At 44.1% G+C, this 25,338-nt stretch overlaps 1 protein-coding gene across 2 annotated transcripts in view; it reads right to left on the bottom strand.

Annotated features, from left to right (window-relative positions):
- The window catches only part of EGFR (epidermal growth factor receptor), a 212,568-nt gene that overhangs the window by 49,853 nt on the left and 137,377 nt on the right, over window positions 1–25,338 (bottom strand). For both annotated transcript variants that reach the window (XM_052644247.1, XM_052644256.1), the window contains exons 2-13: window positions 21,898–22,049; window positions 20,438–20,621; window positions 17,311–17,445; window positions 13,062–13,130; window positions 12,107–12,225; window positions 10,781–10,922; window positions 9,454–9,570; window positions 5,755–5,881; window positions 5,587–5,660; window positions 5,293–5,383; window positions 2,846–3,045; window positions 1,889–2,021 (exon numbers count right to left, since the gene is read on the bottom strand). In XM_052644247.1, the coding sequence (XP_052500207.1) occupies window positions 1,889–2,021; window positions 2,846–3,045; window positions 5,293–5,383; window positions 5,587–5,660; window positions 5,755–5,881; window positions 9,454–9,570; window positions 10,781–10,922; window positions 12,107–12,225; window positions 13,062–13,130; window positions 17,311–17,445; window positions 20,438–20,621; window positions 21,898–22,049 (1,543 nt within the window). The remainder of the gene's footprint in view (window positions 1–1,888; window positions 2,022–2,845; window positions 3,046–5,292; window positions 5,384–5,586; window positions 5,661–5,754; window positions 5,882–9,453; window positions 9,571–10,780; window positions 10,923–12,106; window positions 12,226–13,061; window positions 13,131–17,310; window positions 17,446–20,437; window positions 20,622–21,897; window positions 22,050–25,338) is intronic.

The raw sequence follows: 25,338 nt of genomic DNA, 5'->3' as shown, positions 1-25,338 counted from the left end.
ATGCTGCGACTGCTGAAGTCGGTGCACCGGAGCCTATGCTCTGCGACAAGAAAAGCCACCGCAATGAGAAGCTGAGCAACACGGCTAGAAAGCAGTCCCCACTCTTTGCAACTAGAGAAAGCCCGTGCACAACCGTGAAGACCCAGTGCAATCAGAAATTAATAAATAAATAAATAATTACTTGAGAAGCTGATGTTTGCTTGAAAAGACATGGTAGATGAGGGCAGCTCTGAAGACTACTGGTAGTTAACTAGGCAGTGAGCAAGAAGTGTTCACCCCCAAAGATATGTTCCTCTCAGGCAGTCAGCAGCAATTCAACCAAACGAGCCACATGACTTTTCCCTGCGCTGCTTCTTGGGTCACCACACCCGCTACAGGGGCCAGTTTTGCAAACAGAGAAGGTGCTGCTGAACACCAGGATTCTCTAATAGGAAGACCCAGGCACCACTGCAAGGCTACTTTAATTACCTTGTTGCTTCAAAGAGAAAAATGTTGAAAGTGTTAGTCAGTTTTGTCTGACTCTTTGCGACCCCATGAACTGTAGCCTACCAGGCTCCTCTGTTCATGGGATTCTCCAGGCAATAACACTGGAATGGGTAGCCATTCCCTTCTCCAGGGGATCTTCCTGACGCAGGGATCGAACCCGGGTCTACCACACTGCAGGCAAATTCTTTACCATCTGAGCTACTGGGGAAGCCCCTTCAAAGAGACCTGAACACTGGAAACATGAGCTCAGCATCTGTTTGCAGCTGTAAGGACTGCACCAGTATTTTTTACTTATTGAAACAATACTATTGATTATGCTAATTACTCTGTTAGGTTAATGAGCCTATCAGCTAAAGGAGTCCTGTGGAATTGAATTCATCCTGCTTCTGAGTATTTCTGAGCTGAGCTGTAGTCCAGGCCCTGATAGTGAAACAGAAAGGAAAATTTCCTAGAGCTATCTGTAACTCCTATCTTCTTCTTTATCACAAAATTTCTCTTTTTATTTTTTAAAAATTACCTCTTCCAGTTGCTATCCTTACATTTTGTTTTCCTGTTAATTTATTTTAGTCACTATTTGAGATCATCCAAAGCCTTACTCAGTATCAAAATTCCCACAGATTCAACAGACTGTACTTTTTATTGACTGCAATAAATTCAACAAATGTTATACAAACTGTTCGTTTCTTTGTCCATGGTTCTATTTAAAGTTATTTGCGCTGTTCAGTGTATCTTGAACATAAACAAAAATTAACCTGGAGCTGTGTTTTGACACAGCAGGAATGCTGTTCTTCAAGGATACAACTAATGGCCACAGTCTTGGTCATCTGAACCATGGAAGACCGTTCCGTTTGTCTTGGGAACTTTGTGCAGCTTAGAAAAATAAATTTCCAGATAAAGAGACTCTATAAATTGGGTTGGATTAAGTAATGAAAAATGTTTTTTCATTTCCTTTTGTGATTAACAATTGTCAACAGGGCTTCCCTGGTAGTCGAGTGGTTGAGAGTCTGCCTTGCAACACAGGGGACACCAGTTCGACTCCTGGTCTGGAAAGATCCCACATGCTGTGAAGCAGCTCAGCCTGTGTGCCACAGTGACTGAGCCGGAGCTCTGGAGCATGTGCTCTGCAACAACAGATGCCACCGCGAAGAGTAGCCCCTGCTTCTTGCAACTAGAGAAAGCCTGTGAGCAGCAATGGAGACCAGCACAACCAAAACCAACTAACTAACTAAATAAAACTATACATACACACACACACACACAAAACAATTGTCAACAAACAAAAAGGAAAAGAAAATAAAGGAAAATAATCAGACTGATTATACACCTATAAAACAATCCTAAGTCTTATTTTTAAATCAAAACAAAGCAATTTAAAAAAATTAGAAAAAAACAAACCTCTTACCCCTCTAGAATGTTGCACTTTCCCACACATTCCTTGCCACGACTGAAGTTCTGGCAGGACATGCAGTATTTGGGTCCAGGTCCCCAGCAGCCCTCTGATGAGCACAGTGGGTGACAGATATGGCCCGTGGCCTCTGAGAATACAGGGTGAGTCCCATGGTCAGACAAGGAACATTGGCCACAAACGTACGCCAGTGCCCCCAGGAGACGCAGTGACACGAGGGCTTCCAGAGGCCCGCCACAAGTCCCCTTTGCCCTGCTGGGTGCCAAGCATATCTAGATGGAGCTTGTCAGAGCTGCAGGAGCAGAAAGCGTGAGGGTCCTTGTCATGCATGTACGGGGCACAGAACCAGGAAGACACCCAGAACTTCACCAATTCTCTTAATTGCATTATGGTGTGAGTATCATTATTGCCTCCATTTCATTGATGAGGAAGATAAAGCCCAAAGATTTAAGTAAACTGATGAATGTCTCAAAGCTAGGAAGGGCTCAAGCTGGGATATGAACTTGGCTCCGCGTCTGCCGGTGGCCAGGATCTCAGCACAGGTGCAGGCACCACTTCAACAGCTGACTATGGCTGTGAACTCGGATCTGGAAATGCCAGTGTGAAATGTGCACCCATTCCTGTGGGTGTGTGTGTGTGAATATGTTTAGTCATTGGGGATGGCATGAGTAGGGAGGAACACACAGCTAAAATGCCATAATCAATACTAAATTTTGTTCTGTAAATTACCAATAACTGATGGCCTAGACTTCAAGGCAGATTTATCCTATGAGATGAGAATTATCTAGAAAAAAATCTGATGAATGTCACAAAAGAATATACACATTTCCCTTAATTTGCTTCTTAGGAATGTAGAAAGTAATTTAAATGTTTGGGAGTAGCCTTTCAATATTCTAAATCAAAATAAATGAGCTGTTAGAACCATCTCCACAATCAACCAAAGTGATTACTCACTGCACTCTTTATCACTCCTGTTGTTTAAAATTTTGGTTTTCTGAGTTGAGGTCCCAAAAAGCTTTTTCCAGTGTATCGTATTTGCATAGCACAAGTTTCGATTTCCTGAAATTATCACATCGCCATCACTTATCTCCTTGAGGGAGCGTAATCCCAAGGATGTTATATCCAGGCCAACAACCGCAAGAGAAAACTGGCCACTAAATTGAAGAGAAAAAAAAAAATTGTGAAAAATTATGCCAGCATAGCGTCAACAAAAACATCTTTCTGTACCACTTTAGATTTACTACTGCCTTCCAGCTTGTAGTCATGTAAGTCATGTTACGGAAGGTCTGTACTGCAACTTTGGAAAATTCCAAGTGTTTTTAAAGTTCCTCCAGGGGAAAGTTAGTTCCTTGTTCATTTAATATCTCTAACTCTAGTGGCAGACTAGGGGTTGAATAATTTATTAATGTCATTATTTATTTACTGCATTTTAACTTTGCTTGGCAATTGAGAATATGTTACCTTTTCAAATATCCAAATATACTTCAAAAATCATAGATTCAGCTTTCCATCCATCCACCTACCCACCCATCCATCTATTCAACCATTTATTGAACAAATATTTGGGGTAATATGTGACTAATTTTATTCTAATTCTAGGTTAAGTATGTGCTTCTTGCTCTCAAAAAGCCCTTTGTCTACTGATGATACAATCATTTTTAACCCAGTACCATGGGAGTGGTGATGAGCGAACCACAGAGGCAAAGAGCAGGGGCACCTAAACAAGTCCGAGGAAGGGTCTCTGGAAGAGGTGATGCCTGATCATCAGGACCTCCAGAGCAGGAACTATGATATTTTCTTCACTACCCAACCCTGCACTAGGTTCCTACAAGGGGACCAGGACGTGTTCATCACATGACCAGATGGAAGTTATTCCGACTAAAGGGAAGGCAGTCTTCCACGCAGAGGAGCACGTGATGGGCACTGGGAATCACATGCTGCTGCTGGAGCAGAAAGGTGGGACGGGGGTCTGGGAAGGGAGAAAGAGGCCAGAGCCTGGACCACTGTGGACACCACACGGAGGAGGCTCTTGTTTGCAATGATGGGAAACCATAGGAAGGAGATGTGCATTGTTAGGAAGCTCACTAAACAGCAAGGTGGGAGACAGACCAGTTGAGACAGCACTGAATAGAGAAGCTGATGATGAAGGCACGAGATGACAAAATGTAAAGTGTAATCGGGAAACTCCTCTTTCTCCTTGTTTCTCTTTCTCTGCCCACTCTTTCCTCTCTGTGTCCCCCCACAGTCTGACTCCTGTGTATTCAACTGCACCCCTGCTTTTAGTTATCCCTTCCCTTAGTCATGCTCAGGGGAGCCACGCCAGTGGGGACAAAGCTGAGGTCCTCCCTGCAGGGAGGTCTGGCAGGGGTCACATTCCGCAGGAGGAACTGTGTATCATTGGGCTTCTCAGCAAATGTTATAAATTTAAAAAATAAAAAGGTCAGCTTTATGTTTAAAACCCTAAAAATAAGCTGAGAGGTACATGCTAGTCACCCAAGAAAACTGACCTAAGTCTCTCATCTCTATATGAACTCTGATCAAAAGAAGTATTCCTGAGAACTCAGGGCACAGGGCCTTTCTGGGAAGTGATATTAGCTGCATGTTTAGCATCAGAGATGCAAAGCTGGAATGATTTTTGGAAAGGGATGTTTATTTTACATGTACTAAATTCTGATTTTCTTTAATACTGCACAGTATTATGTAGCCCTCTCAGGTGTCAATTATGGGAAACAGTTCTCAAAACCAGATGTTTTCCAAGGCAGGTTGAATGAGAGTCCCAAACTTTGCCTCACCATAAAATTCATTATTACCCTTATTAAATTAAAGATGCTTGTGTGTATGTGCGCATGTGTGTGTGCATGTGTGTGTGCGCGCATGTGTGTGCACATATGTGTATGTGCATGTGTGTGTGTGCATGTGTGTATGTGTGCTGGAGCTGGAAAAGTGGAAATCCTGAAAGACACACTCAGTGCCTCTCAGGTCCCCTGAAAATGAGGTGCTGATGAGGACTGGTGGCCTTAGTGCTATTCTTGCCCAAAGTACAAAACCTCAACCAAATCAGGAGAAAACACTGGCCATCCTACAAACGCCTGACCAGGACTTTTCAAAAGCCATGAAAGATAAAGGAAGACAGAGGAACTATCATGAACAGCAGGGGACCAAGGAGACATGACTGTCCCTTGCAGTGTGGGCTGACCAGAACACAAAAAGTGTTCGTGGAAAACTGGCGAGATCCGAGAAAGCCTGCAGTTCAGTTACAGCCATGCTGACGATGCAGGGTGTCACCGTCGGGGCAGCCAGGTGAGGGTGTGGGGGGACTCTCTGTAGTGTCTCTGCAGCACTTCAGTAGCTTTTACTTCAAGAGAAAAGACTCTACAAGGCTTTGGCTGGGGTCCACTTACTGTTGCTTCGTTCTGCCACGTATGATTTCCAGGTTCTCAAACGCATGGAGGTCAGTCCTGTTTTCGGGCCAGGCCTGAATCAGCAAAAACCCTACAAAGCAGAAGGAAAGTTCCTACACATACCACTTAGAAATTTCTATTTCGTATGAGACATTATTTGGAGAAGGAAATGGCAACCCACTCCAGTATTCTTGCCTGGAAAATCCCATGGATGGAGGACCCTGGAGGCTACAGTCCATGGGGTCACAAAGAGTCAGACGCGACTGAGCAACTAACACACTTAATGGTACACACCTGTTATTTCTTTTACAGTTTTTAGAATGTCCAGTTCTTTCGGGTCCAGAGGTGCAGTACGTGTGAAGGAGTCCCTGAAACAAGTAACAGAGCCGTCAGTAACAACCTGCCGTGAAAAGAGCAGAGTCTATTTTTCTCTGGTATACCAGTAACTTGATCTTTACTTACCCCCTAAATGCTACTGGCAGGATATGAAGATCTCCACTGATGGATGTGCAGTTTCTGAAGTGTTTAATGTTTGTAGCATTTATGGAAAGTGTGTCTTTAAACTCACCGATTCCTATTCCGTTACAAACTGTAAAGAGAGGTGTTTATTCCACTCACATGTATTGAATTAGTAATAGCTGTGGTCCCTCAGGCAGACGGGAGCAGGAAGAGAAGTGCAGCCGCGGGAACCATCGCTGCCGTGCTATCGTTCATCCACGCAGCAAACACTGCCAGGCTCGCCAGGGACCAGGGGCCATAGCAGGGTGTGAGGTTGCAGTACAGGAGACGCTGCCTGTCCTCACTGAACTTGCCTTCTCCTCCTCAATTTTCCCCACCTGGCCAGAGTCCAGTTGCCCCGGAGGACTCCAGCTCCTTCTACACTACAGCTGCCCCCTGGGCTGTTGGTACTGCACGGGGATCACGTGTGTGCCCCACTAAACCCTCAATGCCTTCCCTTGCCCTCATCTGGGCTGCAGCTTAGATTTCTAATGGAAAGAAACAGTATGCATAAATTTTTTAACTAAAAGAGCAAGATGCATCCATGGAAAAAAACCTTGAAAACACGGAACAAAGAGGAAAAAATGACTAGAAATTCTATTGTGTAACTTTGATATTTTAGAAAATTTCCTTCTAGTTATCCTCCATGGTTATGTCACACCACATATGCAGTTTTTTTTTTTTTCACTTATTATGCTGTGAACATTGTCCTATCAGTAAAATATTGTCCTATCAGTAAAACCATTCACAAGCATGGCATCACTGATGCGATGGACATGAGTTTGAGTAGGCTCCGGGAGTTGGCGATGGAGGGGGAGGCCTGGTGAGCTGCAGTCTATGGGGTCCCAGAGAGTCGGACAAGACTGAGCGACTGAACTGAAATGAACTGAACTGATATTACGTCATAAAGAATACTATAATAAGTCTTATCAGACAAACTGCTTTTCTTCCACAGGGCCTACTTAAGCCACAGGCTTTGATCTCTGTCCTACTGGGACATAAATCTCAGATGCCCTTTTCTGCACTCTAAGCTCATTTATTAATTTACATTCACTCCCTAATTTCCATCTTAAACGTCATCTCCCTCCGAAGCCCATTTATCTGTGTGGCTCTGCTTCTAGAATTCACAGTGCAGTTGTTGGTCTCTCTCTTTCAGACTTTATCTTACACTGAAGAACAATCATGGAAGAGCTTATTGTTCAGGGTGAGGTCCTCCCCTCCCTTCCCCAGGCCTCGCCAGGGACATGGTAGCCCTGTCACCCCATCTCCTTCTTCTCCTTTCTCTCTGGAGTTCCCACTGCTTGGGCTGCCACCTGGCCATGGGGCCTATCCCATCAGCCCCATGGAACTCCAGGCTTGCTCTGGAATGCATATACCTTGCTGTGGGTCTGGGAACGGGTTGGCGAGGCTTGCTTAGGATTCCAAGGCTCTGGCTGACAACAGAGTGAGGCAGCCTCAGCAAAACAAGCCCCGAGGCAGATCCCTGCTGAGGGGAACTTGCCTTTTAATTACAGGTTTGGAAGAGAATTCTACATGTTTGAGAGAATATTCAGTCTCTCTCTGCTTAGGCGTGATGGTGATGGTGGGGTTACCTTAATTCCTAAATATGGAGACAAACTGTAATTCACCTCTATATCTATCAGATCTGGAGTTGCGGACCATCAACACACATGTTCCCACCTTTGTTTCCTAACATCTCCCTACACAAAGGGATCTCAGTTGGCCACTACTCCAGGATTTGAACTGTGGGTGGGTAGAAAATATAGCATAATGATTATAGGCGAGTCAAAATGTTTGTCGAGCACAAAATTAACAGACCAAAATCAGAAATAATCTGCTTTTATTGATCCATTTGAGGATGCTGATAGTAACCCTCTGTCTTCAGTGGTTGAACTCACTTACTTCCTCTCCAGGTACTACCCTATGTCTCATTTTCTTCCTTGTGTGTTTCCTTTGCCTGAAGATTTCCTGGAGCCAAAGGATATTCATTCCCCAGGGCACTGACACGCCTGCCACACTGGGAGCTCATAGGTCTGACCTCAGACTGAAGCCCTGTGAGCTGTCCCAGCTTATCTCTGCCAATCCTGGCCATTGGTCCCTTGGCAAGTCATTTAGATCCTCTGTGATGTAATGCCTCATCCGTAAGGGGGATTGTAATAGCACAGACCTCCTAAAGAGGCTGAGGGACTGGATGACATGGAGCATGGAGGCTCAGTTCGCCCCTGAAAGAATACATGGGTCAGTGGTCAGTGCCAGCTGAAACCACAGAAACTTCTTAGAGACGGTGGCATCTGAAGCAGATGTTCAAGTGAGCAGCTGTTCACTGAGGCATTTTTTTATAGCAGTAAAATAGTGGAAACAATCTGAATGACCATATAGATCATGGGACAGGGACTGAGGACAGGGTTAAGCAGAATAAGGAAGAGTCACATGATGCTATCTGGAGTGATCTCCAGGGGATGCTTAGAGTGTAGATGTGTTTTCTGTGCCCAAAGGGCCTGGGCACCAGCTGGGGAGGCTTCATGGGCCACATCAGAGTGAATAAGGTGAGGAGGGACTATCATAAACTGAATAAAAAAGGGTTCAGTGAGCTCACATGGGTACTAAGAAAGCTGTTTTAGAAACAGAATGTCCACTAGTAAATATAGAAGAAATGACAGAAATAGGAAGTCACTCTTACAACCACCAAGAAATGCAACTTCAGGCGAATCATCGGTTCTGCCATCGAGGTGGTTTAGTCACTCAGTCATGTCCAACTCTTTGCAACCCCATGGACTGTAACCCAGGCTCCCCTGTCCATGGAATTCTCCAGGCAAGAATCCTGGAGTGGGTTACCACTTTCTTCTCCAAGGAATCTTGCAGACCCAGGGATCGAATCCAGGTCTCATGCATTGCAGGCAGATTCTTTACCCCTGAGCCAGAGAAGCCACAGAGGTAATGAGATGAGAGTTGTGCACCCCTGGTGGGACACTCTCTACCTGCAGCGCTCCATCTGTGTCCCGCCCTGCAGAAAATATGACCCGGCCAGACAGGGGCGGTCAGAGCAGCTGGCCTTGACTCTTCACAGCATCAGAGAAAAGAGGGCTGAGATACGATCTTGAATTAATGAAGAGCCTGGACTCTTGACTGAAAAGAAGCTAAAAAGGATATACTGGGATGACAGGGGAGTTGAAATTAAACTGAAAACTAGAATCAATGTTAAACATGGGATAAGAGTGAAATTGTCTTTTGTTACTTGGGAGAATGTCCCGTTTGTACAAAAATGTGTTAGCCAATGCAGGGTGAAGTGTCATAATACCTGTAGTCATCACAGGACTCAGAAAACACACACAGAGACACAAACACGGAGTGAGAACAACGTGGTGATTACTGAAAACTGATGAGCTCAAGTTCAGGGCATATGGGTGTTCATTACACTATTTTGCAGTGTTTCTGGGTGTTTGAAAAATGTCAAGATAAAAGATAAAATGCAGGATAGGAAGGGATAAGTTGGCACTGAAGACACCCCAGGGATAGAGCACAGCAGAAAGGAAGGAACATGCTTCTGCGCTTGGAGACTCCCTCAGATCTGGTCTGAGGATGATGCTGAGGGTCTGGGGGCAGGGAGCCTAGCCGTGACTGGAAGCAGAGAGGGCCCTGTGCCCACGCTGGGCAGCTTCCCACCTTTGGCACAAGGCCCGTCACACTTTTTGCACTTGCGGACACCATCTTCCTCTACCTCCTGGCTGTCAGAGCTGCAGGCGCGGACGCACGAGCCGTGGTCTGTCACCACATAGTTACCTGGGGACAATGAGAAGAAGGCAGTGAAGAGTGGCACCGGGCATTCTGGGCATAATGACCCTGGATGGCGGCTGATCCTCTGGTTCTGTTTGCTTTAAGGACAAGAAGGAAAAGCTGCAAACAGGGAGGAATGGGGTTCAAGGTGTTCATGGCCTCCCCATCAGGCTGCTGCTCTCTGGTTACGATGCTGAAAGCTTCGTATTTATTTTAAAAAGTGACCCGAAACAAAGGCCACTCTTCTCTCGGCCACCCTCATCCCCTCGGGTCTCCGTGGGCAACGGGGTCCACACTCTGCCTCGGCCCTCACTCAGGGAGAAGTAACTTGTGTTAGTAATAAACTTTTCAGGAACTCTCTCTGTGTCTTTTGACTTCCCCAAGTGGATCCTCGAACCACTGGATCTTAGGGCGTTTACTGGATGTTCGTCACTTTCCTTCTGTAAATTGTCTGCTTACGTTCTCTGAGGCTCTGAGTGGCTTCCTGTAGCTTTCAAATTCTCTCAAAGATTATATCTGGGTCACAGTTGTGGCAAAGTTTTCTTTATCTTGCCATTTACCTAACAATGACTTTTTGTGGAGTTTTTTTTGTTGTTGTTGTTGTTGTCGTTCCAAACTTTTAAAATTTCATGTTCACAAGTCTGGTACTGTAAATCTCCCCGTCATAATTGTTCTTAAAAATAATTTTTTTTTTAGTTAATCTTCCCTCTTGAAAATCACTTCCTCTCCTATGAAATCACTCATGTTGCCGTTTCCCTAAATACTAGAGTCTCCTGTAGAGCACAAAATAAGCAAAACCCAAGCCCCAACAATTAAACAAAGCCAATTTACAAGCAAAAAGCTCTCTTCTGTGCTCCTAGCGGCACAAACGTGCCCAGGTTTTTAACCACTAAAGGAGGCCAGTCTTCTGACCTCTCTCTCATTTAGGCCTTATAAACACCTGCCGAGTACAAGAGCCAAACAGGGAAATGGCCCAACGGCCATGGGTCTGTGCCAATCAGACCATGGAATGTTCTGGGCAACCATGGCTGGGCTCAAGACACAAGAACCAACTTGGGGTCAGCCAAGGTGATGGGGTCAGCCATCACCTCACCTGCCTGATACTGAAATGAATACAGGGACCCAAGGATCCCTGAGTGGGGGATATGGGAACCTCAGCAGGAGACAGAGCGAAAACAGGTACCTGGCAATGAAGGGGCTCACAAGGGACACTCACGGGGACACTTCTTGACACAGGTGGCACCAAAGCTGTATTTCCCCAGCGGGTTGACCTTCATTTCGTAGGTGGTAGGGTCATAGAGCATGAGCGGTGGACATGTGTCCTTGCAGGTGGCTTCATCACGGAACCTGCGGCAGACCTGCCACGGGAGGGGTGGTGTGATTGTCAGACTCCACGGCGAGCGGGGCCACAGCCCTCTGTGTCCAGGTGTTTGGTCAGAGCAGACGCCTAGAAAAGCACTCTCAACAGGGGCAGAAAGACTGTTTTCTTCAAAGCATGGTTTTTCTTAAATACACTGTTCTAGCTGTGATAGTTTTGAGGAGATTATGAGGAGGGAAAAATACATCTCTGTTAACTTTCAAAATGAGCAGGAGTTCACACTCTAGAGTGAAATTATTCCGCTTAACTTACATCCAATTTCCCTCCTAAACCACACTTGAGGATACATTTTTGAATTTATTACCAAACACAGAGAACTTTGACTGGGGGCTGTTGTGCAGAGGGAATCAGACCACACACAGAGGGGTCCTGACCAAGAGCCTGGTGTTGCCTCCCTCCAGCAGCCTGGCAGAATTGCCTCAGACCAGCAGGGTCCAAAGCCCAGGGCCCCTCCAGCCTCTGGAACATTAGTTTCCCTGTTCCTAAAAACTATAGACTCTTCCGGGCCCCACTCAAGGTGAGTCTCCCAGTTTGGAACTCACTCAGTGCTGACTTTGGGACCCTGTCTGCCTGTTCTGGGGTCTTGGGACACAGAAGGTACCCATAATCAGCCGTGTGGCACCAATGGCCCATGGTGACGCTGGAACTTGGTCAAGCTTTCCGCAGTCACAGGGACTACAGCGAGGCCTTCAGCATCCTCATGGGGTGGGGAATCAGCAGAAAGCATCTGAGCCAAGCGGAAAGAGCAGAGGCTTTAGGGGGGTCCAGCTGTCCTGCCCCTGAGGATCTGTGTGATCGCCTAACTTCACTTTAGGGGTGAATCACCTAACTACCTTTTAGGGGTCCCTGCAGCCTCAGCTCTCTAGGTTGTAATGAGAATCGAGTGGAACAAGAAATGGTGGTGACGCTGGTACTGGCCACAACAGACATGAGGGACAAATAACACACAGTATTTGGCTCATTCTATGCCCTGGTCTCGGGTGTTGATGCCACGTACATCGTGCCCTTTAGACCACGTAACGGTAGGTGAGGTTACATTATTTACCCAAGGTCACCATCACTGAAAGATGCTTTGTTACCTGGCGGCTGCAAACATCAGTCAGCACATTTCAGTCAAAGGGAGGCCCCTGAACTTTGGGCCGCAGATGCTGCGGTGTGTCTTACCAGGCAGTCGCTCTCCCGTGGCCCCGTGCAGCCAGCGGCACACTGGTTGTGGCAGCAGTCACTGGGGGACCGGCCGCGGCAGCGCCCGGAACACTGCTGGGCACAGATGATTTTGGTCACTGAAAGGAAGCAAAGGCCACTGTGAGCTGCGGGGTCAGGAAGGTGGAAGGATCACATCCCAGGGACCCTGGGAGCACTTGCAAATGGCGATGAAAGACTGATAACAGGATGAATTTAATGCTTCTACACTTAAGTTCCCAAACATGCGTGCTCTGCTAAACTCAACTATCTTGATCTTTCTTACTGTATGTTTTCTTTTTTCTACTTGTTTTTAATCACTTAGGAGAACTGACTCAGATTGACTCTGGACTTTCAGACTTGTTAAGCTAGAGACTGACAAGAATTGAGTTTTGGGGTCACAGAAAGTATGTACAAAGAGCACAATGCCTGCCAGAAAGCAGCGCTCAAAAGGGCATAACAAGCACATCCAATTTGCCCTAAACACAGATCAAGCTGGCATGTCCCGAGATTTCCTGGCCATTCATGGTCTTAGGCTAGGATTCCCACAGAAAAATCCCCTTCAAGAAGCTGCTCTTGCTTCTCTGGAGGGGGGTACCCAAAAGAGGGGCAGGAAGGGAGAGGACACAGGAGGTGTCGTGATGCAAGAAACAGAGACAAGCCTCCATTTCCAGGAAAACCAAACCTACTGTTCAGAGAGAATGACTGCTGGCTGGGTGGCGGGCCTGCACTGATTCATGCCAGGCTGGAGTGCCAGCAGGAGCCCATGCTGGACTAACCGCACGCGGGGAGATGTGCAAGACTGTCATTCATGCAACTGCTAACATCTGGCCTTAAAATCAACAATGCTTGGAGTCTTCAAAGGGAAAACAAATATCAGTACCATCAGCCAAGTGTGAGGGGAGAAGTGGCCAGTGAAATCCTGTTCCTGACTCACATTTCTGGCAGTTCTCCTCCCCAGCACCCCAGCAGCTTCTGTTGAGACAGCCTGGATCACACTTCGAGCCTAAAATATAAAAGTAATAGTTAAATTCATATCACAGGGAAAGGGAACAAGAAACTGACAGCACCTGCCCAGCCTCTAAGCAGAGCTGCAGCCTAGAAACAAGAGCTTTCAAATTTCTTATTCTCTACTTGTTCAGCTGGTTGGTTTGTAAGATGATTTTAAAAGACTCTCATGAGGAAAAAAAAAAAAAACAACCAAGGGACTTAAGATATGTCCCAAAGTCTCCTACAGTCAGGAGAATTCAGTCTCTGGGAGAATTTCAGTTTTAAACAGAAGAGATGATTTGCCAAGTGATTGTGGGATGAGGGCACCCCTTCAGTATGACCAGCAAGGTTTACAGTTGATCCCAGGGGTGAAAGGCACTGGTGCAATGCTGGTGCTTCTCAAAATCCTGAAAGATGGGCAGCTGAGCCCCAAACGGATGGTGTCAGTCATACACCAGGAGAAGAGGCAGAGGTGGAGACGAGACAGACAGGACGAGAGAAGCCTAAGAGGAAAGAGCGAAAGTCAGGCAGCTTTGTTCAGTGTGGTTATGTCTGTACAGCGATACCACATTATTCTTCCTTTTACCCTATATGTCATCGTATTTTCAAATTTCTATTATAAGCATATAAGTTTATAAAAGAAAATATTTAAAATAAAAATGTTTAATGACATCTTTCCATAACACAGGAAATATTTACCAATTAAAGAATTCAAAGTCTGTTTATGATTCTATTCTTAAGCTTCTGTGACAAAAAAAGAATCACAGAGATTATTTAATATATGAGTAACTGAAAAAAGCAAAAAGAATTGAGGATCATCCAGAGGTAATCAATATAGGCGTAAGTATATCTATATATAAGAATTAATATCACATTACATATTGCATAACTTAATAATTAATGATACATTATGACAATTTTCCATGCCTTTAAATATCATTCTACCTAACATGAATTTTTAATGGCATGGCTATACCACAATTTATTTGACCAATCTCTTATTTTGATATAAGTTGCTTTAGACATAAGTTGCTTTTGAAATTTATTAAACACAAGGATATAAGGAATATGCTTGAACAAAAATATTTTTCTGCATTCTTTACAGTTTTCATTCCTCTCAGTTTTTCCTTAATATTCCTAGATATGATGTTCATAGGCCAGAGGCATGCATACTTTGAAACTTCAATACATATTGCCAAAATTAACTTATATACCCACAAGTAGACTATGTAAATTTCTGTTTCTTTGCCAATATAGGCATTGAAAAATCAAAAGGAACATATAAAAATGATGCTTCTTTATTTTATTTTAACCATTTGTAATACAATGACAAATAATATTTTACTTTATTTTTGGCTATGTGTGTGCGTGTGTGTGTGTGATGGGGAGAGGGGAGCTGCTCATGTCCTTGACCCATTTTTGGAGAGGTAGTCACCTTTTTCTTAGGATTTAGAAGACTACGTTACATAGTCACATAGCAAGAATGTTAACCTTTGCAAGGCAATCAGATGCTACACAGTATTTTCCTATCTGTTATTAACATTTTTTATATGGAAGTTTTCTTTTATAGTATCTAACTTTGGCTTTTATTCAACTTGATATTACAAATATTTATTTTTATGTTTCTTTCTAGCACTTACATATACACTCAACAATTTTTATGTTTAACATGCATTTGGAATTTACAGTGGTCTATGAAGTGGATTATAGATTTATTTCAATTTCCTCTTTAGTAAACCTACCCATTCTAACTTCAAATTCCAAACTGCATCAATAATAACATAATATTAAGTAACTTTTCTGTCCATAAAAGCCATGTCCATAAAACACTTAAATCACCTTATGAGATTTTTTGGGTAAAGATGAAATAAAACAAGCTCTCAGAAGTCATCTGTGACCTGAAAGCACCAGTTGAGAGGAGCAAGACTGTGAGTTTGTCCCTGGTGAGGCAACTAATGAGGGAAACACAGGTAACGGGTGATGGCAGTTTTGTAATTTCCAATGCAACTAACCTAATATCCTTAGTTCCTTAAAAAAAAAAAACCCTGTTAATAGTTCTGTCACTTAAATATTTTTCCTTTAGTAGTTACATTCCAGAATAATATATTAAATAATTAATTCTTTTCTTATTTGCTTACAATGTCATTTCTTTATGGATTCAGCTGCTGCTGCTGCTAAGTCACATCAATTGTGTCTGACTCTATGTGACCCCATAAACAGCAGCCCACCAGGTTCCTGTCCCTGGGATTCTCCAGGCAAGAACACTGGAGTGGGCTGCCATTTTCTTCTCCAATGCATGGAAGTGAAAAGTGAAAGTGACTGTCTTATTTGTCTATGGCTTATTTTTATATGTCTACTCTTGAACCAATACCATCTTGGTTTATTTCTCGTAGCTTTGTAATATTTGAATATTATTATTGCATAAACCTGTTCACCATTTGTCTTTCCCAACACTGTCTTGCCAGGTCATTTCTGCAGCTATGGTGTGAGGAGGGCAGGTGAGCTACTTTGGGTACCTGATTTGATCTATAGCAAACCCATATTAGGCTCACACCCTTTCCATGTCAGTTTTTGTTGTTGTTGTTACAAATTTACACAATTTAACCTCCCCACTGTTCATCAGATTGCTGAGCAAAGGCTAACCTCCATCTCTGGAAAATGTAAAATTTTACATTGTAAAAGAAAGCTTTTGCTTTCTTGCAACCAAAGTAGGTCAGTTGGGTATCTGTTGGAATAATGCATTTACAAAGTCAAAGGGCTCAATGCCCATGTTCACAGCAGCATTTTGTCCACAATTTTCAAAAGGTGGAAGCAACTCAAGCAATTCAAGTGCTCATTGACAGATGAATGTATAAACGAATGAAATATTATTCAGCCATATTAAGGAAGGAAATTCTGACACATGCTCTAACTTGGATGGCTCTTGAAGACACGGTGTTCAGTGAAAGAAGTCAGTCACAAAAGTACAAATTTGTCAAATTTGTCACAAAAGGACAAATACTATGTGATTTCACTCATATAGGGGACCTAAAGTTGTCTAATTCATAGGCCAAAAGTAAGTTGATGGATGCAAGGCCTGGGGGTGGAGAGTTAGTGGTCAGTGGGGACAGTTTTAGTTTGTCAAGAGGAAAATACATGATTGGCAGTGATGGCTGCACAACTGTGTGAATGTACTTAATGCTACTGAACTGCACACTTAAAAACGGTTAAGATGGTAAATTTTATCTTAAAGGTATTTCATCATAATTAATCAAATCAAAGGAAAAAAGCAAAAAACAAAGCAGCTTTAGTTGATTTTTAAGATGCATATCAGTTTCAAATTCTAAGAGCAAAAACACCAAAAAAAAAAAAAGAAAGAAAGAAAAAGAAAAAAAAGTACCCATGTATCCACTGCACAGTTGTAGGAAAACAGAGAAGCAGGAAATGGTGATGGCTTCTTATTTTAAAGGCCTGAAAGGTGAGGGAGATCAGGAAGGGCGCAGGCTACTTGGAAACTGGGGTCCTCAAAGTTTCCCATGAGGTATGTCAAGGGTGCTAACGGGGAGCCTTGACCTGCAGCGTGGTCCTGGCCAGCTGCTCCCTTGCATGGGCTGCTTTGTTGATGAATAGTGGGGACTAGGTCATGGGCACTAGTTAAATATGGACAAGCTTATCCGCATGTACTCCTTAGTTCTGCCGGGCACTCCATCCATGTGGGAGTGCCTGGGACCTCCCAGGATGAGCAGCAGGGCAGAGCTGAGCCCCAAAGCTTCCACAGGGCCTGGCACCACTTTGAGCCTCAGCAGAAAATTGGAAGCTACAAAAGCCTGGTTAGTTTCCTCAAACAGGATGAGAGAAGCCCCTTGCCAGAGTTGGCATGATGGGCTTTTCTCAATGCCACATGAGAGCTCAGCTGCCCTGGCGGGGTGTGTGTGTGTGTGTGTCTGTGTGTGTGTGTGTGTCTGTGTGTGTGTGTGTGTCTGTGTCTGTGTGTGACCTGTAAGCAAGTAAGTTGTCACCATGAAAAACAGACCTATTCCTGTCTTAAATAGGTGCTCTTCTAGTGAGCATATCATCTGTTTACTACTTATTCTCGCTGTAGATTCATGTAACCTAACATGAATTGTGCCTTCTCTGCCTTCCACCCCAACTCCACAGCTCCGCCCTGCCTTATGAGCTGCAATCCAGGGGTAGGGGGAGCACTGTGGAACACTTACAGTTGCCCTGCTGGTTCTGAAAGTCCCCTGTCACATTGCTTAGAAAATCAGTGTTGATGATGTCCCGCCACTGGATGGTCTCCATGTTGCAGAGGACAGGGTTGTTACTGAATCGCACGGCACCTTGCAGAATTTCTGCATGAGAAAGGAACCCCCATGAGCAAACTTGCCATCTCTTAAGTATGCATATGCTTCTTCACATTTTGCCTTCTGTTAAGAGATGGCAGCATGCAAATGAGACTCCCTGGAACTGCAGTGGGGCAGTGGAAAGTGAGCTGATGGATTCCTCTGTGGAGGAGTTGGGATTCCCCTGCATTGGATCTTTGAACAATGAATGACCAGAATTTAGAAATCGGGGGCCATGGGAAGATAATGCTTTAGTCATGTAGCATGAATGACAGGTATACAGTAAGTTGGTGGTTCCCAGGGAGGCTGGCTGGTCCCAGCTGTACTGGAGTTACCGTGTGATGATAGTGTGAAAGGGTAGATGGGACAGGAACGGTGGGTGGAAGGGAAGATGCTGTGAGGTGCTTGGGAAAGTGGGCAAAGTGGAACCGGAAGGATCTGGATGTGTGATGAAGAGACTGGGTGGCCAAGGGAAGGCAAAGACATAAAACTGTTCAACTGCTCAAAGGAAGAGTTGGAATGACATGAAGCACCAGGGGTGATAAGAAAACTTGAGCTGGAGCAGAGGGCAAGTATTCCCCCATGACACTTATGCAAACATTTACTGAATGGCTTCTGTGCACAAAACATGGCAGCGAGTGCTGTGAGGTATGCGGAGATGAATGATTCCTGCTGGCTCCTCTGTAAGAAATGACAAGCACGTGAGGGGCAATGCACAGTCAATAACCTCTGTTCCCAGAGGGCCATGACCCATGACGAGGCTGGCACTGTGCCAGCTGGTTTACATGCAAGCATACTCAGTCCCTCAGTCGTGTCTGACTCTGCAACCCCATGGGCTGTAGCCTGTTAGGTTCCTCTGTGCATGGAATTTTCCAGGCAAGAACACTGGAGTGGGTTGCCATTTGCTCCTCCAGGGAATCTTCCTGACCCAGGGATCAAACCTGCGTCTGTTGAATCTCTTTACTACTGTACCACCTAGCAGTCAGACATATGCATGGCCTGAGCTAATCCTCACATGGTCCTGTGACCGTAACTCATTTCTAGATATGTAAGTAATGCCAAGCATCCCGGAGTGGGAGAGGACATGGAAAAGGAAGAGTTCTTCTGGGGAAGCTCTCTTGGGCTGCTGGAAAGAGTAACATCTCTGGGAAGAGAACATGTGGAAAAGCCCAGACGGAAGTGGGCTCGGTGGGCTCCAGGTAGACAGACGGCCCCAGCAGAGGCTGTGAGGGGCCAGGTGAGCAGTTCCTTCAGCAGATGGCGGGGAGGGGCCGCAGAGTCACAGAAGGCAGGCTGGGAGGTCGGAGAGGGCCGCATCTTGGAGTTTTGGGTGTGAAATCAGATATGACAGCTGGACAACCAAGTGAAAAGCTTCACTTAGGAGGGAGCCAGAGTCAAGGGATAAACTCATGAGGGGCCAGAGCTGGAGACACAGAAGAGAGAGCTGGCGCTTCAGGAGCCTCAGGGACAGACCAGGAGCGGGAAGGCCAAGAGGACAGCCGTGGGATGACCAGAGGCCCGTGTTAGTGACCAACTGTCGTCGTTTAGTCATTAAGTCATACCTGACACTTTTGCGACCCCATCGACTGTAGCCTGTCAGGCTCCTTTCTGTCCATGGGATTCTCCAGGCAAGAATACTGGAGTGGGTTGTAATTCATGTCGAATAATCCAAATTAGAGGATTATTTAATAAAATTAAATAATCTGAATTGATACAACCCCAATACTCAAAACAAATAATACCAAGCACAGAAACAGCTCCCTGGGGCTTTATCTGCAGTAATTCACTTAATCTTCTCAACAACCCTGGGAAGTCTGTTACCATTGTCGCCCGCATTTTTGAAGTCACAGAGAGAACCCACTCCCAGGCGCCTGGCTGGTGAGCATGGAGCTGATACAGCTGGGGCTGGAAACTGACAGTCTGTGCCCCCACCTGCCTCTGCCTGGCACCACGAGACAGCGACTTTGCAAGGCATCCCGGTGGGCTGAGGGCGAGGACAGCACAGCCCAGTGCCAGCACCACACCCAACAGTGCGGGAGGCTGAGGGGAGCCCTGAGGCCATTTCATAAATGCAGAGCCCAGGAGCTGACCTGGACACAGGCTCCATGGGGCACGGACAGTCAGCCCGCCCTGCACCTCAGGCTGGGCTCAGGCCCTGCACCGCGGACCTCCTCTGCTGGGTGTCCTCTGCTCTCGTCCCCCTTTAGGGTTGGCCCCACTGTCCATCAGAGTCGCAAGGCCTGGGGGAAGGTTAGGGCTCTGCGGCATGGTTGGGGTGGCCAACCCTGGCCATTTCCTCACTCCTGTAGGAATTCAAGAGGGTTACTTTGACCAATTTTTTTTTTTTTTTTGTAAAATGGCAGAGCATACCACTTGCTCTGAAAGAAGGTGAGGGGCATTAAATTAAGTTACCAATTTAACATGGCTGGCACTGTACCTGCCACAATCATCGTTATCTTCAAATTCTAAAAGTCAACTTGCCATTTTTCCACAGTTTCCTCTCACAGCACCCTTGTAAGTGCCCTCCTCACAAGAATTCAAACTTTGCCTGTAATACCTTTATTTGATCCTTACAAACTTAAAAATGGCTTTTGTATAATAGTGTGACTCTGGAAAATGTCTCAGACAGTGGTGGGATTGTCACTCTTTGTCCCTTATACACGAGGTCCAGGCAGTAAGACTGGAGGACTACCTGAGCATTTCAGTCTCGTCATCTGGTAGAATCGTTTTTCCAGAACCTTTACCATGTCTTACTAACTCTCTGGATACTTTTCCATGAACAAGGCAGAACCTGTACTTGGCTTAGCTCTTCCCTTCCTGCCCCATCATCTACTGTCTTCTTAGAGCTTCCACTCACTGTATCTTGCATATGGCTGGCATGCAAAACGTCTGTGTGTCATGAATAAAAGTCTTCCTTGAATGGAATTCAGAAAAGCACCCAGTCTGCTAAGTACCGCCCAAGTTGCTCTTCATACTATAGCCTCCTGTGCCCTGCTCTCACCCTGTAAGTTTCTCAAGGGCAGCTCCCTCAGTCCGGTTTTGTTTGCTCCATAGTTGGATAAGACGGCTAAGGCATGGGTGTTTTCATAAAGCACATTTCCTCGGATGATCTGCAGGTTTTCCAATGGAATCTTCTCCACTGTGTTGAGGGCAATGAGTACATAGCCGGCAACCTCCTGGATGGTCTAAGGAAATAAAACATGAACATGTTATTTCTCTTTGGAGGAACTCATGAGTGCAAGATCTAAAGTGGATCCAGACAGCCCAGGCCACCTAGCTGAGGAGGACTGGTTGACGAGTCATGCAGATGACTACCACTGGACCCCATGGGAGGTAACAAGATTTATAGCGATTCCTGCATTTTTGCCTCTTGAGCTTGACAGCGGTAATGACGGGCCATGTGCATTACTGAGGAATGCTGTGACTTTCATTTTGCCTGGTGTTTAACAGACTCAGCAGAAAATGGAAACGTTTTATTAATTTATTTTGGATTTGTCTTGCAGGCTTGCCATCAAAAACAAACAAACAAACCCAGAAGAAAACCAATCAAATCCTAAGTTTAACTACACCAAACTCAGAAGCTTTTAAGGCTGGCTCCTATTGGCTCACTGGAGTCTACTGCAAAACATATGGGAGTTTGGTGAACTAGTTTTTAAACTCTTTCTTGGTAGCCAGCAATCAACCATGATGGGAGCATTTATACCAAGAAAACAGGCATGGACTACAAAGCATGTCTTCTTTCTTTTTTTTTCAAACACAGCCAGTTTAGCAGGATACCATGGCTGCAGTGCTGGTTAAAAGATTAGTGTCCACAATGACAGCAGAATGCCAGGCTAGTCTATTTCTCTTTGCTGTTCTTTTATAGCTACAACTTGAAACTATCTGGTAAAGTGACCTTTCCATAAAACTTGCCTGTGTAATTTCCTTGTGGATTGTAATTCCCATAGCAAAATAAATACACTGCTAATTAAATTCTGCCAAGGCCTTATTTACTTATATTTACTTCTAGTGTATTTGGGTAAGGAACATCAATACAGTTTACTAACGCATATATATGGAATTCAGAAAGATGGTAACGATAACCCCGTATGCGAGACAGCAAAATAGACACAGATGTATAGAACAGTCTTTTGGACTCTGTGGGAGAGGGAGAGGGTGGGATGACTTGGGGGAATGGCATGGAAACATGTATAATATCATATAAGAAATAAATCGCCAGTCCAGGTTCCATACAGGATCCTTGGGGCTGGTGCACTGGGATGACCCGGAGGGAAGGTATGGGGAGGGAGGTGGGAGGGGGGTTCAGGATGGGGAACACGTGTATGCCCGTGGCAAATTCATACTGATGTGTGGCAGAACCAATAAAATATTGTAAAGTAATTAGCTTCCAATTAAAATAAATAAATTTAAATTAAAAAAATTAAAACAGATTAAAAAAAGGATCAAATTCATTGAACTAACCTTGAGAAAAGAAAGGTTGTAACCACTCTGCATGTAGGTAATTTCCAAATTCCCAAGGACCACCTCACAGTTGTTGAACATCCTCTGGAGGCTCAGAAAGTGGTCTTCAAAAGTGCCCAACTGGGTGAGCTTGTTACTTGTCCCTTGGCAAACTGGAAACAAAGTGAAAAAGGTATCACATGAAATAAAGTAAAGTAGAAAAGCTAAAACAAACAATCTTCACAATCTTCAACTAACTGCATGCTTCAGTGGCTTAGGATAGTAATTCTGATTGAAGGCCACTCAGGACAAATGTGATTAACAATGTTTAAAAGTTTATACAAGATGCAGTTCAAACTAAGGAATTGTTCATCTCCATAATGCATGCAACTGTTTAAAAATATCAAAAATTCAAGGAGAATTTTTCAGATGAAAACCCTATGGAAATCTTTGAGACCAAATAGTCTATAAGAGTTTTAATAAAATGCATGAAAAAATAGACAATAATTGTATATTTACAATGTTAATAAATATATAATGAACTTCTACATTGCAAAAAGATAACATGTCACATTATTATGTGTTGAAAGACTATTTACAAACATAGTTTCCTACCACAACTTTGTACAACCTAAAATCAATGACAAGAGTGTAAATTAAAAATCATTGACTGGAGACAAAAAACATTCTAAAATGATGCACCGAAGAATAAAATCAAATATTACATAAAATTTAGAAAATAACATGAAAACACAATTGGTTACTAAGAAACCAGCATGTCTTTGTGTCTGCCACACTTTAAGGAGCCTGCCACCCAGGTAGAGGTGCAAGGGTTTGGCATCAATTGCTGATATGTGGCCTCGGCACACTTAACGCCCTGATGCTTTCAGCTGTCAAACTTAATATAAGAAAACATTTTAAATTAGGGGATGAAGTCAGACTACGAAAATACATTTGTAGTCTATATTTAAAAGCAAAAGAGAGGATTATAATAAAGCCATGTTTATAAATTAGCTCTTTGAACAACATGAATAGGCAGGCATAAGAAAACAAAGAGGTTTGGAAATTTTGAAGCAGGGAGCTGGTTAGCGACTGTACTTTGAGCCAAAATTATCATAAGTGAGGCAATATGGCCTCTGGCTTTGGAGGTTTGATTCAGACCTGACCAGGCAGAGCTGGAATCTGCAACCAGGTGGTTGAGCACAAAACCAACACCAGCGTCAATACGCGGGGAGTTCCTGAGGAACTCTTCCCAAATCCGCATTTCCATTTGATAGGGTCTTTGCTCCCTCCCCACGGTAGTTTTCTGTAGAGCATCATTTGACTGTCTGCTCTGGGATTTTGGTGCCAAGGCACTGAGCACATGTTCAGACACCACATAATGAACGTGAAGCGTTTACACCACCATTAAATATGAAGCAACCCTTACTTCCTCTTTGACTCTGTGAGGATTTCCCTCTTCTCCCCTTCTGTGGTCTCTCTCAAATTTGGTGGTAGAGAGAATACTCACAAGGGAACTGCAATGGCTCACAAGACAGAGCCCCCTCCCTGCACTGGCTCCAGGGCACAGTGATTTCATCACTCTTTCAACCATAACACAGGACAGACCCAACATCTCTGGCTGCCTTCACTTGGGAGTGTGGGCTGCTCTGATTGCAACCTCAAGTTTGGAACCACTGTACACAGTTGGCTGCGGTGCATACAGATGAGGCCAGACTGATTTCCCAATTCTAAGGTCCTTAAAGATGCCAGCATCAGTGGAAGTGCAGGATTTTGACAATAAGAGGTGACCTTTCTGTTGGCACACCTTGGAAGCTGATGGACTATGGTCCCTAAATTTCAGGTTAACTGGTCAGCTCTGGTCTAGGAAGCCTCAAGTATTGGTCATGCCCTTCATGCCAGCCAGGTGACCAGTGCTGACTAGAACTGGGTGTTGGAGCACGTTTCTGAAGGGTTTCTTCTGTACACAGAAGGATGAACGCAATCACAAATGTTTTCATTTTAAATGCTCAAAGATATCCGTTTATAAATTTCTCTTGGCTGAACTATTTTTATTATTGAATTATGTGAAAAGGACTTTCATCAGTTAAAAAGGAAAACATGTCAGGTAAGTTTGCCCTGTTAAAGAAGAAAATAATTGCAAAAGGACTACACTTGTGTTTTTATTTATTCTTTCAAAAAGTGCTAAATGAGCACTGAAAGGACTTATTTAATGAATACCTACCATGACCCTTTACTATTTACAGTTACTATAAATTACTTTCATATTTTAAAAAAGATCCGATATTTGGAAGACAATAGCACCATTACACATTATTGATATGAATGTTAATTTGTAAAACATTTTGGAAACAACTGGACAAATTGTGCATACAAATAAATATGCTTAAAGTCTATGTCATGATGATTCCACTTTGGAAAACCTATTCTGAGGAAACAGACCGAAATTTTCATGCAAAATGTTGACATATTTTTTAATAATGGCAAAAAATTGCCCAATTGCCCAACATGTTTATTTTTAAGAAAAAGCAGCCAACACACTATTGGACTGAGCTGAAGGCAAATCCATCTTGAGTCCTATTCCTGGGTTAATGACTAAAGTATCAACAGAAAACATGACAAGGCTGCTTATTCTGAGGCTTCTCTGCCACACACAAAAAGGGAGACAGCAGGTCTGCGGTGAGGATGCAAATGGCTTGGCCTGGGTTTCTTGACTGAACAAGGTATAATCTTGGCTCCACCTTTATACCAAATATCTCATGTTATGTAATATAGAACATTTAAATGTGAGACCATTAAATCAGTAATACTGAAAAATAAGAATCATTAACTAGCAAGGCAGACTTAAGGCAAAGCTGTGAGAGGAAAGGCTCCAAGCTCAGCCAGGAGAAAGCTTCCGGTCAGCACTTCCCCTGTATGCAGACTGAAGGACTTTCCCAAGCTCCGCAGCACAGTTTTCTCAAATACAGACTTGGTAAAATCCATTCTGGCCTCCCAGAACTGTTCTGAGAAGTGAATGCACACAAAAGCTTCAGGTTTCTTTTGTTACAGCTAACTACTGGGAACTGTGACAGCTGCCTTGACATAAGGTGTGCCCGGACAGACGCTGGGACTTTCGTGGATGTGTCCTTGTCCTGTGATACTGTGTGAATTGGCTGCATTTGGTTGGCTTACTCAAATACTGGGCATTAAATAGAGTTACTCTGTCAGAAGAATATTTATCCAATGGGAAGAAGAAAGAAAAAATAATATATTGTACTTTAAGAATTTCATTGAAATATGCATTTAAGATTAGGTTTTTGAGCAATTTATTCAGAGAGAATTCAATATTACATTAGGCTAAGCCTTTGAAAACTAGACGATTAAAAGTGTTTGTGTCAAACTCCATACAACATGATAGAGATTTGCTTTCCCTCCCAGAAATCTGAAGACAAATTCTACTGAAACAAGAAGGGGGCCTTC

The sequence above is a fragment of the Budorcas taxicolor genome, chromosome 1 (assembly GCF_023091745.1).
Source record: "Budorcas taxicolor isolate Tak-1 chromosome 1, Takin1.1, whole genome shotgun sequence".
NCBI lineage: Eukaryota > Metazoa > Chordata > Mammalia > Artiodactyla > Bovidae > Budorcas > Budorcas taxicolor.
Note: the sequence above shows the minus strand (reverse complement) of the source record. Positions and strands in the feature narration are given on the sequence as shown.